A 17,821-nucleotide genomic window follows, 5' to 3' on the forward strand; every position below is an offset into this window, starting at 1 on the left:
TCTGCCTTCTTTGCATGAAAACTAAAGCAGGTCCTAAGACAGCTGATAGACCAACACACATCATCCAATCACTTAAGTCTCCCAACAGTATTGGTTTAAAAACAAATAGGACCAGTTTACTGTAGCAATCCAAACCTCAAGTTTCATCCATAGTTCCTCCCTTCTCCAGCCTAGCTCTACTGCAGTGGGTGGGGACGGAGGCAGTGGTCATGTCCTTCTCTTTCCTCACCATCCACCACAAGTTTCAGCCTCTGAACCCTTCAGGGCTGGGTCTGATGGAAGGAGAAAAGAAAAGATGCAGATATTGTTATAAGCCAAAAGTATTAATCCCTGATCCTGATAAATGATCAAAGCTGGTTCTCTCTTGAACCTACCAATAGGCTCCTTGGAAATCTCCCCACTCCTCTCCAAAGCTGGGGGTGCCTCCCATGCATCTCTCTGGGACCTCTGGCTAACGACTGCAACCTCTTTCTGCTGAGGGCTTCTTGCTCCTCTACAAAGCAGTTCAGGGGCAGGATCTTAGACAAACTAGGTTGTCCCTTGTGTGCACAGGCCCAAGCCTAGTCTGTGGTAAACAGTCACCTTGGATCTGTCAGTGGGAGGAAGAGTAGGTACTTCTTATAAAACAAGAGAATAGAGAGTAGTAAGTATGTAAACTGTCCAGCTGATGAATTTGAACATAATGCTTGAGAGAGTCAGGTCAAATAAGAAAGAAACAAATGAGTCACTGGCATGCATCATACATATTTCTCCTTGCCTTCTTTAGATTTCTTCTTTATTCAGTTTTTTGGGGGAATATTTAATCCATTTCATATGAGCCTGTCCTTGTTTATCTCAAGTAGGGCAAAATGATATAAGACCAAATAGAGTAATTAACTCAGGATTTTATGTGATCCGGGGAATTGCAATTATAGGTCACCACTTTAAATCTGCCCTGGGTTGGTAGAAAGCTATTACCATCTGTTGGCTCTTTAGTAATTAATATGAAATAGATGTATAACAGTACCAGTTTCTAACACTGAACCTGGCCTTAGATTTGTTGTGCTTTTTTATTTGGAAGGGCTGTAAGAGGTTACAGAATTGATATGTTTTTCCTATACAGCCATCTGTGTTTCTCTTCTATTCTCCTCACAAGTTCATGGCCTTGCCTGACTCATCTTCCAATGTTTTCTCAGAGAACTTGCCCATGTGGAAGAAAAGGCACATAATATTCTTATGCTTCTAATTACCATCATGATATTTTATTTCCCACAAATCCCTAAGCAGCCCTTTGTTCATGACCAAGTAGGTGGGGCTCTAACTGCCAATAAATACAGTACTGCAAGTCATAGAGCACCTCCCTCATTAGCAATCTCCCAGAGTAAGCAGATTGTGGGCTTAGCAAGGCAAGGAGCCTGCAACCCTTTCAATATTGAGTCCCACGTCTTAATTATTGGTTGTGATGATTTTGCCTTCTTTTACAGAATATTTCTTTTTTAACTTTTGTATATGATTTCTGCCAGTTCATTTGTAGTCATGAGAATAGCTACTGCTACCATAGCTGCCATTCTGTACTTTACATTCCCATGCCTATTCTATAACTACCAATTTGTACTTTAAAAAATTTTTTTTATTGATTGATTGATTTTGGAGAGAGAGAGTGAGAGGGAGGGTGAGAGAGAAAGAGAGAAACATCCATTTGTTGTTCCATTTATTTATGCATTCATTGGTTGCCTCTTGTATGTGCCCTGACCCGGGATTAAACCCACAACCGTGGCATGTTGGGACAACGCTCTGACCAACTGAGCTACTCAGCCAGGACCAAATATATATTTAATCCCTTCACTTTTTTCACCCATCTCCTGAAAACCCCTCCCATCTAGCAACCATCAAAATGTTCTCTCTATTTGTGAGTCTGTTTCTGTTCTACTTGTTTGTTTTGTTTTTTAAGAGTCAATTGTTGATAGATATGTATTTATTGCCATTTTATTGCTCATATATTTTATCGTTTCTTCTTCTTGTTCTTCTTAAAGAAGACCCTTTAGCATTTCATGTAATACTGGTTTGTGGTGATAAACTCCTTTAGCTTTTTCTTGCCTGGGAAACCCTTTATATGTCCTTCAATTCTAAATGATAGCTTTGCTGGGTAGAGTAATCTTGTCACTGGGGTATACTCCTGAAACTAATATAATATTGTATGTCAATTGTAATTTAAAAATAAAAAATTATTTACGTTAATAAAAAGAAAAAGGAAAAAAAATTTAGTGAAGAAAGTTGTTCCAATTCAGTGTCCTAGGGGGAAAAAAATGAAGTGGGAAAATGATGAATCTCAGGGCAACTTCTGGTGTCCAACTCAGTGATGGTGGTCTTGGTCTTGTCATCAGAGTTTAAAGGAAATGAAGTGATTTTTGGGGGCTCCTTCCATTAATCATTTAGTATCAAGAATCAGTGTTTCATCTTGAGTAGGATTCTCATATCCAGGAATGATACTTACAGTAGCATGGATACTGGATAATAATAAATAATAACAGTAATCATAGTGGTAAATGATAATGATGGAATAGTATAAATAGTAATAATGATGGCATTTCGTGAGTGCTTGTAGGTGCCAACACTATGAGAAAGACCCTATAATCCAAGTTTTACATCTATAGCAGATGAACATTGAGTATCTGTAAAGACCTAGATGTTTAGTGCTTAATATTCCTTAGTCACTCTGGAAATATCTGGACAAGTCCATCAAATCATCTCTTTCCAACTCCTCAGACACTGCAATCTGAGACTATCCTTAATTTTAAGTTCAAAGAAAAACACTAAATGTAAGTTTTTGAAGGTTTAGCTTGGAACTGCAGCAGCTGCCTACTTTCCATGACTCACCATCGAAGAGAAGAGCTGCAAAAATCAGTGAGGTACTCAGAAGGAACCCAGGGACAAATGGCTAGGAAAGAGCTGTGAGCAGGTTTTAGTTTGTGGGGTACTTTCTTCATCCTTCAGTCTATCCAACTCCCCAGGAAGCAGAGTTCCCAAATGGATCAATATGCCATGGAGGTGAATATTGGTCAAGCAGCTGCTTTATTTTTTTTTTGTCTATTTGTTCACTCTCATCTTTAGTTGTAGTTAAAATCTGTATTTTGCAAGCATGGATGATCTATGGCTCCTGGATATCTGTATGTGTGTGTGTGTGTGTCTGTTAGGGAGAGAGGGAGTGCTTTGCTCACTCACCATTAATAAATGTTGATATCTGCTCAGCTACCCTGGATACTCTCAGCTTGCAAAGGCATAAATCACTGGCTTCTGTCAACTCTGGAATTGACCCACAGATTAAATGCAGATCACTATGAGATAGGTGCTGTTATTTGTATTTTTTACTTTTAAGAAATCTCCCCACTCTGATTGCTGTGCCTGCACCTGCTAATCATTTTCTGTTTATTATCCTACCTCCTAGTGTTATTAGCAAGGGATTCCAGATTTCTTCTTCTACACATTTATGGGAACTTATATTAAGAAGTAAGTCAGTGCTAACTGTCAGAGTCTGTTATAAAGGTTTGTCCTCTATAATAGGCTATGATTTGACCACATGTATTCAAAAGAAGTTCCCTTAAAAAGTAATTTATTAAATTTTGCACATTTATGCCAAGGACTTGGAGTAACTAAGTATGCGGAATTTAGACAGATCATATCTTAACCTTCTCTCCACTACTACTTTCAGTTAACTAGATTACTTCCTCTCTCCTACATTAATTATTGATAAATATCCAATAATGACAAATTTCCTAGTTTAACAAACATCGAAGGCCCTAATGAAGACAACAGCTATTAGGTAAATCAACAATTCATTAGGGGAAGCATTAAATCAGAACAGGAGAGTTTATTAATTTTCTTATAGCTCTTATACATTATGCATTTGCCAAATTCATTGTCCCAGTGGACGCTAGGCAAATTTCCAGTCCTATATAAGAATTAAAGCTTTCATTCTGGGTTTCTGCTGCCACCTGTCTAATACTATTGTCACAAATTGTTGAAACATTAATGGAGAATAAAAGTCATTACATCCAAATTATGAAAACATGTAAATTAACTTGCCTGAAAATTTTAAGTCTTAATACAAGTTGAGGCTAATGAAAAAAATCTGAGACAAATAGTGAAAGGGATGATCACACTCAAAGCAGAATTCATTTTTAAACATGCTTTTTGGGAGTCTAATCCCCTGGCAGAGCAATAATGCCCAGAAATTGAGCACCCCAGAAAATAATCTCAACAATTCATTTAATGGTTTTCTTTTTTCAGAGTGTAAGGACAAACAGGAGGAAATCAGATATTATTTCCAAAAATGTGATTTGCAAATCATTGTACTGGAAACTCTCTGGTCTGTAACTTGAGGGATTGGAGTCCTGGCTTTCTAATGAGGATAAACCGGAGCTCAGTAAGACTTGTAGCTAGTTCATGTTCCCATGTCTTTTCCCATTAAGAATCGGAATGTTAACTATGATTTTCTGGCCAGATTCCAGCTTGGTTAATTGCATGCTGTCTACCTAAATTCCCTTTGCTTGGGATGTTCTTCACTTTGGATTGCATTGCTGTTATTGTCATGTTTCCCCCAAGAGCTGGGTACATGATATTGTAGAATGAGCCAGAATATAATTTGTTAAGCTAATAAGAGTACTTTGGGGATGAAGGGTTAAATGTAAGTAGTGTGCTTTTCACAATTCCCCTCAATGCAGCCTATTTGTACAGTAATTAATGTGGAATAGCATTAGTGAAACATGGAATTGAGCCAAATCACCATGATGAGAGTGGCAATAAGCACAGAAACAAATAATCTTGATAAATTCTATTGAAAATAACTATTCAAACAAGTCCCCAGAGCCTGACTGCCTAATGTACCCATTTTTTGTTTGTTTTTGGTCTGAAGCTGACACTTTAATCACTAATTAAGTTAATACAATAACTGGTAAGGAAAATTTATTTTATTCTATATGAACATCACAAATGAACATGGTAACGCCCTGACCAGTGTGGCTCAGTTGGTTGAGTGTCATCCTATGCACGGACAGTTTGATGCCTAGTCAGGGCACATGCCTATTGCGGGCTTGATCCCCAGTAGGGGGCATGCAAGAGGCAGCCAATCGATGTTTCTCTCTCTCATCAGTAATTCTTTCTCCTCTCTTTCTTCTCTCTCTAAGATCAGTAAAACATTTTTTTAAAAATAGTAATATTTTTCCATCAGCTTTGTACCTAGACAGTATAGTGACACTCATTAACGTAAGGTTTGTTAAATGAATGAATAAAACGGTGCAAAAAAAGAGGAGGGAAATAACATTTACTGATATCCTAAGACTCACCAATCTTTAGTAGGCATGTTACTTACAATATCTCATCTAACCATCACAATTACACCCATTTCACAGATGGAAAAGTAGGCTCAGAGAGGCCAAGTAACTTCCCCAAGATCAAAGAGCTTTCATTTTCATAACCAAGTATATTTACTATAAAGCCAGGCCCTTTATTCCTCAGTATCTGCAGCCTTCCATGTTGTGGTTAGTATCCTTGGCCTTAATTTGAGGAGGCAAGTCTGAAAACCTTAGACACTGAAAGTCAAGTTGATCCCCATCAACAAGGTTAACAACTGCCCTATGGAATTTTACATTGTTATTCTTCCTCTCATTACTCCAATTCAAAACTGTCACTATTGCCATTTTAGAGTTGTCATAACTATTGCCAAGTAATTATACACTTGTCACAAAATATACCATAAATTGAATCTTTATGAATCTTAGCATAAAGTGGTTCAAATGTGAATGCTTAATGAATCCAGAAAATAATGAGAAAAAAATACTCCTTAAGCTCCCTAAAATTCACTCTCCACGGGTGCATCTATTGTGTTGACTAGAGAAAATGTACTTCAGCCCTCCTGCCCTTGGACTGTGTTCATAGCCAAGTTTTCCGTTTTTTTAACTGGCATTAAATTTCCTAGAAATTGTGCAAAAAATGACAAATTCATTTTGCCTCATGAAGGAATTGTTCTCTTCCTACTTTGACTTTTTAAATAATATGAAAGTCTGCACTTTTAAAGGCCATTGTACAAAGATATAGAAGATATGTATTTCTAGATGATAAAGCTGTAACATAATGAAAGGCTTAGGAAACACAATGATATGTAGGCTATAAGTCAGTCACTTTCCAATCACACATCTCACTTCAATCCAGAAACTCTTACAACAATATATGAGTTTATTTCCAGTCACATAGTAGCTAATTTATGGCTCTGCCAACAATGCCATTTTAATTAATTTTATTCATCTTATTTCTCTTTTCTCTGCTCCTCATATCTTATCTGTTTGCATTGCCTAGATTTTAATTAAAAAAACCTCTCCTCTCTAAGGAGCAATCTGAAGTGGCAAAAAATAATCACTTAAAATATTACAGTCATTAAAAAATTGGCTGTGGTGGAAGCCATGCATTTTCAATTTTCCTACAAATGATGTTTTAGCTTCCTTTTAAAGTGCACTTTGTATCTGAATTGTCTGCCACCAGCCAGCTTGGCTATCAAAAACGGTCTTCCAGCTGGGTGGGCTGAGTGACAACTCCTTAATGGAGGAAATGGATGGCTCTCTGCTCATGTGGAGGGAAGGCATACCAGGCAGATTTCATTCCATCTGCCACCAGCTCTCTGCAAGCTGGCATTGCCCAAATGCCCAATATATTCATTTCAAAAAAAAAGGATGTATAGTAAAAAAATAAATTGCCAGGCTACAGATGCTTGAAAGAATCATCAGGGCCATTAGACCCCGGGGAGATAATATTAAGAGGTGCCTTAGTGTTCATCTTTGATAGAAACCTAATTAAACTATGGTGGAGGTGATTGCAAGTACTTTTACAAGTACAGAGGTGAAGCCATTAACATTTTCAGCAGCGTATAGGGAACAACCTTAGAAAAATGCTATCCTGAATTGCGGCCAAGGACTTGTTATATTGAGGAATTTGCACTGATGTTTCCTGTTGATGCTTTTCTGAATGGCAAATTCTTGTCACTTAGTTACACTGTGTTCTGCTTTTCAAGTAAAGGAAACCCATATAACAGCAAAGTAGGAAAATATTTTTGATTGACAAATACAAACAAAGACTATGTTTATGGGATTTTGTTAAATAGTCAGAGCCATTTATTAAAAATTTAAGTGTACATTTAAACAATTTTAAAGGAAAATTTGTCATCCCAAAGCCATCATTTCACTTATTAAGAGACTATAATTTAGATTTAAGCTATATAAATCATTTGCTTATGATGGCATAATAATGCCATAACATAAATAATTGTATCAAAATTAGTAAAGAAATTCACATGAGTTTCTAAAACTAGGAAATTAAGCTATGTAGTTATGATTCATATTCATAAGGGATTTTTTTGTTGTTTATTGATTTTAGAAAGAGAGAATAAGAGAGATACCAATTTGCTGTTCCATTCATTTATACATTCATTGGTTGATTCTTTTATGTGCCCTGACCCAGGATCAAACCCACAACGTTGGCATATCGGGACAACACTCTAACTAAATGTGCTACCCCGCAGGGCCTTTTAAAAATGTTTTCATTTAAGGAATTTTTAATAATTGGGTATCTGCAGTACTTAAAAGTATCAAGTGTATGCCATTGATCAATGCAAAAAATAATCCAACAAAATCAAAATAATGTATGTTAGGAGGGCTAGATATAGAAAGAAATATTTGGAGCCCATCTATAAAATTTATACTTTTATTTTACCCAGAATAAATGCCAGTTAGTTACCTGATATATACTCACCACAATCAAAAGCTCTAACTCAGGACATCACATGCTATTTATAATCATTTTCTCAAGAAAACCTGATAGATTTTTTTACTATACTCAAAATAAAATAGTCCTGACTTCCAAAATATTGTTGTTTTTAACATAGCAAGAGCTCATTTAACTGTCTTTTGAAGTTATCTAGATTTTAATTGTTATTTCATATAAATGACATGAGTTTGAATAGATGCTGAACAAAAACAGCTGGCTATTAAAATCACTGAGAGCAATTTTATGGAATTCTTTTCATAGTTTCAATGCACATTTTGTTTGGATTTTAACATAGTACATTGATGTTGTACAATGCATCTGTAAGAGAAGTGGCAACAGACATCTTGCATTATTAAGTTTTCCTGTCTCAGAAGAATGTTTGGTAATCTGCCAGAATTTGGAGGGCTTTTACATTTCTAATTGATAGTCTATCTGCACTAAAAATGAATGAGTATATGCAGTGCCTATCATAATGTATTGTGGGAACTATTCTTTTATATTTTACTGAAGGTTTTAAGTTGATCTTAAGAATTTTAATGACTATTCTAATGAGAAACACAATAAAAATAGATTTAATTCCTGGCTGGTGTGGCTCAGTGGTTGAACATCCACCCATGAACCAAGAGGCCACCGGTTTGATTCCCAGTCAGGGCACATGCCCAGGTTGCAGGCTCAATCCCCAGTAGAGGATGTGCAGAAGGCAGCCAATCGATGTTTCTCTCTCATTGATGTTTCTATCTCTTTATCCCTTTCCCTTCCTCTCTCTCTAACATCAATAAAAAATAGACTTAAATAGCCTTCAATTTCACTATCAACTATTACTAAAAGTTTGGAATATAATGCCTTATTTTTTGAAAATGCACATATTCAGAAATAAAATAATTTTATTACAACACTGAAGAGTTTTAAAAAAGCACTTCCACATAATATTACTTGTGCTTCTAACATCATCTCTAGAAAATAGATATTATTGGTCTTATTCTATAACTTAAGAAACAGGACAAAAAGAATTAAATAACTTTTACAAAACCATGTTGCCATTAAGCAGAGAAATGTGAGGGAACATGTTGCCTTCTGACTCGAATCCTCAAATTCCTTGATGCATAGTAACTGAATTTTCATTTCTTGTCATCTTGATTATTTTTGATTTCCAGTTCTTTATTTTCTTCACGTATTGTGGCCTTCATCCCCTTAGGTGCTAAATTAATTGAGATAAATTCTAGGAGAAAGTTCCAACAACCCCTACCTAATCAAGCAGGCCATGGAGTCCCATTCAGATGCAGAGATGCAATATCAAACACGCAGAGGCCAGGGACTCCATCTCAATCCAAATACATTCAGGAATAAATTCTCAGTTTGGAGAGCATCTGGGAAACAAGACCATTTCTAAGACATTGAGCCATTTGTGACAAACCCTAAAATAGAATTAGCAAGAAACTCTAGCCCGACCAGCATGGCTCAGTGGACCTGTGAACCAGGAGGTCACAGTTTGATTCCCCGTCAGGGCACATACCCAGGTTGCGGCGCTCGATCTCCAGTGGGGGGGCATGCAGGAGGCAGCCAATCAATGATTCTCATCATCATTGATGTTTCTATCTTTCTCACTCTCTGAAATCAATAAAAAATATATTTAAAAAAACAAACAAGAAACTCTAACTTGCCTTGTAATTGTCTTAGGAATCCTCAGAAATGAGAACCCCAAACTGGCCCCAACCCTTCACAAAATTCTTAAGTATAGGGCCTATACTTAATCAGCTTCTCAGGTGGCCCCTTCCTGCTCAAATATTTGAAGAATTCACCAGTTTTACAGACTACCCCCTATTTAGTAGTCCTTATATTAGCCTGCTGGCTCATATCACCCTTACTTCAAACTTGAAAAACATTGGGTTCTACTCAGAATGGCTGAGGCAGAAATCATATCTGATCTCCTTAGTGTGGTGGGGAGCAGAGCAAGCCATCTGTGTGGGTTCAGTTCATCTGCAGGCCCTGCCACCCAGGAAATGGCAGCCCTATCTTGTTGTGAGATGGAGAAGGTTGAGCCACCTCCTCCTGAAAGGCTGTTTACTTTGGGTGTGTCACACCCTTCCTTTGATTATGTGGCACTGAACTAAGACTATGAAGAAGAGAATATTCAAAAAGCAATACCTCTCTCCCTCCACACCCAAAGGACCCTGGATCTACTTGGGAGGGATAATAAAGCTAACTGTGACTTTTCCCTTAAACTTGACAGACAGGATTAGGGTGTTTACCATGCAAAATGAACTCTGACTGGCATAAACCACTGCCCTGTTTGTCTTCATTTAGATTCCATATTGAGTATTGTTCTTTTACTACAGATTGTATAGAATAGTTTCTTCCCTATAGAAATAATAAAACTACAAAAATAAACCATTTTATCCTTCAGGGAAACTTGCCAAAAACAGATCATACTAATTTTTAGACTCTACTAGTATAAAAATAGGTTATTACTCAAAATGAGTGTTACATTTTTTCAGGTTGCTTTCTTCATACTTGATATGATAAATATTACTTGTATTTCCTATGCTGGCACTATTGCAGTTATAGTGACAAAAGTATATGTTTAGTAGAGAATTTTCAATAATTGTACAATTACAAGTGGTCTATTAAACTACCAAATGTTTTGTAACAGCAAAATAACTAACATAAAAATCATTTAAATATACTTTTAGTTTCCCGAAACATTAAGACTTTTTAATGTTGTGAAACAAGTTTAACAGTATGCTATCTAATTTTATAATGGTTTCATCTTCTACATAAAACTTCAACCTCAACTTCATTAAAATATGTATCAGATATGTTAGTAATATAAATTTGGAGGAAGAGTGAAACATAATTATGTACAACACAGAGTCTTAAAATATTAAACAATTCTGCCCTGGCCAGGTGGCTCAATTGGTTGGAGTGTCTACCAAAAATGTTGCAGGTTTGATTTCTGGTTGGGATACATGTCTAGGTTGTGGGTTGAATTCCCGGTCAAGGCACAACCGATCAATGTTTCTCTCTCTCTCTCCCCATTCCTCTCTCTCCAAAATCAATAAAAGCATATTCTTGGTGAGGATTTTATATATATAGGAAACCAAAATTGAAAAATTAAATTGATGTTTAGCCAAAAATGACCAAAGTTTTATGTTAAGCTAGTTATTGTTTTTATTACACAAATACATCCTTTTAAATTGTAATATAAATTATTCCATTTTCACATGTATAAGATTTCATGTATGCCATTTCCTTGGTTAATGACAATGTTTACATTGATATCAGAGTTCTTATATTACTTCCAGATAAACATAGGCCACAGTTGTTCAGGATTCCAGAATGTGAAGATAATTGTGAAACTTACAGCTCAGCGGATTTATTATTAAGAAAGTAATCTGTGGCCCTGACCAGTTTGGCTCAGTGGATAGAGCGTCGGCCTGCGGACTAAAAAGTCCCAGGTTCGATTCCGGTCAAGGGCATGTACCTTGGTTGCGGGCACATCCCCAGTGGGAGGTATGCAGGAGGCAGCTGATCGGTGTTTCTCTCTCATCGATGTTTCTAACTCTCTATTCTTCTCTGTAAAAAATCAATAAAATATATATTTTTTTAAAAAAAAGAAAGTAATCTGTGTTATTCTACTTAGCATTAGTTGTCTTTACGGGATGCACAGTAGTAGAGGATACTTCAGCTTTTCAAAGCCTGACAGATTATTTACTGTTAAATAAAACTGAATCCTGGTTTTGATCAATGCGTGTGGGTTAAAGATTGCATGTAATGATCTCAGTTTAGAATCTATTAATAACCTGTATTCATTGTGTTGTGAAGAAGATTCTCTGACAGGAGATACATGCCACACACAACAGAATATCTAAGATGATAAGATCCAGTGGATATGCCTTAATTTCTCAGTGCTATGAGGTGATTCCCCCAAGATCATATGCTTTTGACTCTTTTGAACTTACAGGAGTTTCTGAAAGCTTTATTTACTCTTTCAGTGTAGTAGTATAAATCCTCCCCCAATTGATTTTACCAGCAATACCAGCTTAATTGTCATAAAACATTTGTTTGCACACATCATTCCTCTGTTCTAGACTACCACTGCCAACAGAATATTGTAGAGATCTCTTAGACTGCCATTTAAGATCCTTTGCTGTCAGGCTAAAGTGTGATTCTGAAAATCATGCCTACTTAACACCTTTGTCATTCATTTATTTGTCATCCAACTTGGATTTCGTTTTTATTTTAAAGGCTGTTGAAGTCCTACTCATTTATGAAGCCTGCTCACCTACACCAGCCCCCAGATACACTGACTTCTACCCTCTCTCACTCATGAGCACTTACTATATGTTGCCTGGCATTGAGACCTATCTTTGATATATCTCACCTAGACTGGGATTTTATTTTTAGAGCAAAGAATATATATTATATTACTTCATTATAAACCCCTTTCTCCCAGTACCTTTGTTAATCTCTTCTACTACTGAGTTCTCCATGAAAGATTAATTTAATACCCGAAAAGGTATAGCCATATCATTCACTCATTGATTTATTTAATTGTTGAAAGAATACTAGATATATTTTAATTCCTACTATATGCCAACACTGTGCTAAAACCTGGACTACAACACAGAATAAAATGGACATGATCCTTGCCCTACAGAACTTACATTCGCTCTGCCTAACTAATATTTTCTGCCCAACTACTTCTCTTCACATCTATTTCATTTTTAGAATATATCTATATAACATAAAAGAATGTTTGATCTTTTATTTATTAGCATTTCTCTATATATAACTTGTTACCAAGAATTATTAATGCAAATTTATCACATTTTTAAATACTTAGTTTACTCAGCTCCAGAGTTTGCTCTTGCCTTTGACTATTCACTTTAAGTTGAAAAAATGTTAAAAAATTATTGTAAATTTTTTTTTATAAAACTAGTGTTCTTTTGGAGAATAACAAAGTTTGTGATTTCTCAGCACTTCTTAGGTCTGGCCAGAAACTTTTACTCAAAAGGTGGCTGAGAATATATGATCATATCAGGGATTACTTTGACCTTTTCTATATTACATGTTTTGATTAGCTGGCTAGTCTAGTCTACTCATACCCCATTTATAGACAAATTGTGGAAGACTTGAATGACAAGCTAGAACTATATGGAATAGTGAAAAGGTCAGTGCAATTTAGCCCATAACCACGGTATTGAAAATATATGACAAGTCATTATCACACTTAATTCCTACAACAAGGACTATGCTGAAGATGGGAAATTATTCCAATTAAAATATTCTTATTTCATTCTGAAGGCTGAGGTGGCAGAGATCAAATGGCCTCTTGACACGTTTTTTATAATTTAATAAGTTAGAAAGAAACTATAATTTAATTAAACAAGACAAAAAAAAGAGGTAACAAGCCCTTTGACTTAAGAGTCCATCATAGAGGAAATAATATAATGACTTTTCTAAAAATTCTAATTATACATGAGTAAGACAGATTCAGCTACAAAACCAATTCAACAGCCACCCCATGCTCTCTTTTTATCTACAGCATAGCTGTCAGTCAGAAGGGAACTCCATTTATTTCCATGGAAATGAAGGCAGTGAATTTAATTTTGCAACCACCCGGGATGTAGATCTTTCTACAGAGGATATTCAAGAGCAGTGGTCAGAAGAATTTGAGAGCCAACCTACAGGGTAAGTAATTGTTATCTCCCATGCTGTGTAGAGCACTTACATTTATTCCACTCACATATTTTAATGCATATTGTTAAGTAGCAAAGCATAGCTAAATCAATACTGATGATTCTTAGAACAGATAAGGGTTACGTTTAACCTAAATATTTTTTATTAGTAATCAACTATTTTTATGCATATTAAAAATTGGTGATTGTGAATACCTTTTATCTTCAGTTGAAACACTTATATTTTATCTTTGTTTATTCAGCTTTTACTGGGAGGAAGTTTTTTTTTCAAACTGTATAGAATGTAAAATTTTTTCACTGCTATTATATTGAGACTTTCAGTTGTCTCTGTGAAATCTGAGGTTTATCAATGCGATTATCTGATTTTTGATGGTTCTGATCTTTAAAAGTTGTTGAGGGGGTAAAATTTATCTTTGAGATATTTGTAAAGGAGGAATATGGGGTTGAGATTGCAGTAGAAGAGAAATGAAGCTATGAGAGTGTTTTGGTGGCAGTATTTTCTGGCCATTCTGAGATATGTGCCTTCTTCTGGGTCCTATGTTCTAAGACAGTGGTCGGCAAACCGCGGCTCGCGAGCCACATGCGGCTCTTTGGCCCCTTGAGTGTGGCTCTTCCACAAAATACCATGGCCTGGGCGAGTCTATTTTGAAGAAGTGGCATTAGAAGAAGTTTAAGTTTAAAAAATTTGGCTCTCAAAAGAAATTTCAATCGTTGTACTGTTGGTATTTGGCTCTGTTGACTAATGAGTTTGCCGACACTGTTCTAAGATATCTCATATTAATCAAGCAACATTTTCATAAGTTCACATTTAAAAATATTAATAGGTTCAGAAAATCAAAATTTATAAGGTAGTGTAAGTGGGGAAGAAAGTCTAGAAATTTCCTGGTACTCACCTAGCTTTGTTTTTGCAATAAGTACATGTAATCATAACACCAGTTCCCATTATTTAGTATATGTTTTCTAATACTACAATGAGGATAAATGAAATAACACTAAATGTAATTTCATCATGAATATGAAACAGCAGTCATTTAATTGTTTACTATGAGAAGCTTTTCCATAACACACCTGAGATATAGTCATGTCTCTCTGATCACAACAAGTTAAATGAAACCTGGATGGAACATCTAAGTGCCTGAGTGACAAGAAGGCCAATATTGCTCTCTTGGGCTCCCCACTTCCTGTGCATTGCCCAGGAAGTGCATTCAGGCCCAATCACAGGGAAATCTGACCAGCAGCCTGAGCTGCCACTGCTGCGGCTACTCCTTGGGGCCACATCGGGGCCTTTTACTGTTGAAAGCTAGGTTTCTGTTGTGGCTGACAGCTCTGCTCTTTCTTGCCCCAGGGAAGTCTGTGGCACAGGCGAGGGTAGGCCTCTGAAGGAGATTGACGCTTTGAGGGACCCCACCCCTTCGGGGCCTACCATTGACCTCTATGGGCCTAGCACTGATGCTCAGGCCTTACACTACACAGGGCTCATTCCACTCCCCTCACAGACCAAAGGGCTCTGATGGGGCCCAGAACTTTGACAACGTATGCAAGGCATCTTTACCTACCTTCTGGAGATAAAGGATCCATCACCAGCATATCATTCTTTCTGACCTCGATACAAAGACCAATTCAAATATTCTTCCTGATTATGTAGTTTGACTGCCTATGAGGGGGTCCCAGATTTTGAAGCACAAGAGATTTGCTGATCTCCACTCCTTCATTTCTCCAAGCTCAGGCCACCCATCCAGCAGTGAAGAGTCATCCTCTTCAGTGAGGGCCACATCTCAGTGATACCCAGCCCTTGTCCCGGTAAAGCAGAGAAGCAATTTTCATCTTCAGTACTACCATGTCCTCTCCCTCTCCCGCTCCCTCCCCTCTCTAGTAAAACTTAGTCTTCAATGCCACTTACTCTTTTTAAATATATATATAAATATATATATATATCTTTATTAATTTTAGAGAGCAAGGGAGTGGGGCAGAGAGATAGAGACATCAATGATAAGAGACAATCATTGATTGGCTGACTCCTGCATGATCGGGGATCAAGCACGCAACCCAGGCTTATGCCCTGATCAGGAATGGAACCGTGACCTCCTGGTTCATAGGTCAGTGTTCAATTACTGAGCCACCATGGCCGGGCAATGCCATTTACTCTTATTGTTTTGAGGAGAGAGAAAATTTATTTTTACCTGTTTTATCTCCCACAGTTCCCTTTTCCTCTTTTTTTTTTTTTAACGTGTAGTATCATGAAGCCCTGTTTATAAAGGAACAAAAGAAATCCCCTCTACTAGTAACAGTGAAGATAAACTCACACACACACACAAAAAAAACACCCATTCATGAATTAAGCTTACAAAGCAATTGATTTGCTATTAGGAGAAATTAAACATTTTTAAAAATTAATGTACTGGTCCAAAAACATCTGGAAATATAAATGTCAATTAACAGATCAGACATTCCATGTTCACAGAGCACTAATGATACAAGAGAATCCATGGCTAAACCAAATAATCTTACAAAACAAAACAAAACAAAACAAAAAGAACTAAACGTATTTGTGCCTAAGAACTCTACCATTTCACTTATATGTGGGATATGAAACTGAAACTCATGAACACAAACAGCAATGTGGTGATTGCCAGGAGGAAGGGGGTGGAGGAAAAAGGGGTCTAATATAAGGTGACAGGAGAAGATTTGACTTTGGGTGGTGGGCACACAATGCAATATACAGATCTTGTAACGTAGAAACCCACACCTGAAATTTATATCTTCATGTTGACCAATGTCACCCCAATTAATTTAACAAATAAATATTTAAAAAAATAAAAGTATATGTGCCTTTAAAAAAAAAAAGCTAAAATCAATATGGACACAGATGAACATCAGAGTAATTTCTATTCATTCTGTGACTCGGTGGTTTCAACTATGCCTTTGGACATTCCTCTGGACTAAGGATGTATCAGGGATTGGTTACAGTTCAGAGGCTGATGCTTTCAAGCTATGGCATTGTCAGCAGGTTTCTTATCCAATAACATGGGATAATGTGCTTGACAGAAACACCTGTGCCGCTCTAATTGGTACACAACTAATCATCTAAGTTCTAAAAGTAGTTTATTCTAACACCACACCTTGGCTTATTTGGAGCTCTTCCCCCAGGATATCAGGCCACACACCCAGAATTACCTCACTATGCTCCCATCTGGTGCTCAGTTATTAAGATTGCATTACGTTGTAAAGGTATAAAAGGATAATGACAGGACCTAGCATATTCGGCGTTTGGGGTGATGATAAAAATGCTGGGTTAGCCTACAGTGATGTGTGTATATGTGTGTGCCCCCTCTGCACACCCACCCAGTCCCAAATGCTATTTTATTGGTCTAGGAAAGAATGTTGCTATAATAATTTTTAATCATTGCTTTGGGAGGAAAGTCCTGTCACAAATTCAAATTAATGTGAAGCATTTGTACCTATGGTAAAAGCTGACAAAGGAAAACAGATTAGGACTCTGGTAGTGAAATTCTTGATGTGTTTTGTTTGCTCAGCCAGGTTTACAGAATATTTGTCTCGTTCTTCTCCTCAAGCATCTCCATCCACATAATTTGTCATTATAAGCTCACCTGCCTAAGTAGGTAGAAAACAGATGATATTTAGAGTAACCAATTAAGTTTATTTAATTCTGTAGCTTTGAGGTCAGTTTTTTAAACAATTTTAAAATTAAATTATTTATATGGCTATAATATTTTCATCTCTTTTAACCGTTTTCCTCCCATAAGAAATATGGGAGAGAAAATAGAAGATGTGGTTCTCTCTAATAATATTTCCAAACCTTGCACCTGAATAGCAAGAAAAAAAGGAAGCTACTAAGTCATTATGACATTTTTTGGAACCCACTTTTACAAATATCCCTGTTTTCCTACCATTGAATCAAAGAATTTGATCTTAGATCACAAGGATGTGAGAACAGTTTGCCTTTCATATCACAACGCTGTCCCAAAGCCAGTGTTGTTGAGTTTAGTCTTTTAAAGTGGGATTTTAAAGTCTTCCTTCTTTTTCCTAAAGAAGACATCTGTTACTTCTGCAGAGAGAAACTTTAATAGATACACTGCTAATTTATGTCAGTCTTTCTGAACTGTGGCTTAACCTTACAAACACATCATTTAATTAGCAACCACCATAGCTTACCTAGCCCAGGCTGTCCTCAGGTGGGTGGGGGCTTTATGGAAAATGCATTACTATAATATGGAATTTGTATACTTGTCTTTCATTCCAAAAGCAAACATAGTATGTTTTTACTATTCAGATACCGTTTTTCTTTCTTTAAAAAATTTTTATCTTTATTG

General features: G+C 36.5%; 1 protein-coding gene across 5 annotated transcripts in view; it reads left to right on the forward strand.

The window, feature by feature from the left end:
• The window catches only part of RELN (reelin), a 462,208-nt gene that overhangs the window by 256,026 nt on the left and 188,361 nt on the right, over window positions 1–17,821 (forward strand). For all 5 annotated transcript variants that reach the window (XM_080663650.1, XM_080663648.1, XM_080663649.1 and 2 more), the window contains exon 11: window positions 13,337–13,482. In XM_080663650.1, coding sequence (XP_080519776.1) covers window positions 13,337–13,482 — 146 coding nt within the window. The remainder of the gene's footprint in view (window positions 1–13,336; window positions 13,483–17,821) is intronic.

The sequence above is a fragment of the Plecotus auritus genome (genome assembly GCF_963455305.1).
Source record: "Plecotus auritus genome assembly, chromosome: 4".
Lineage (NCBI taxonomy): Eukaryota > Metazoa > Chordata > Mammalia > Chiroptera > Vespertilionidae > Plecotus > Plecotus auritus.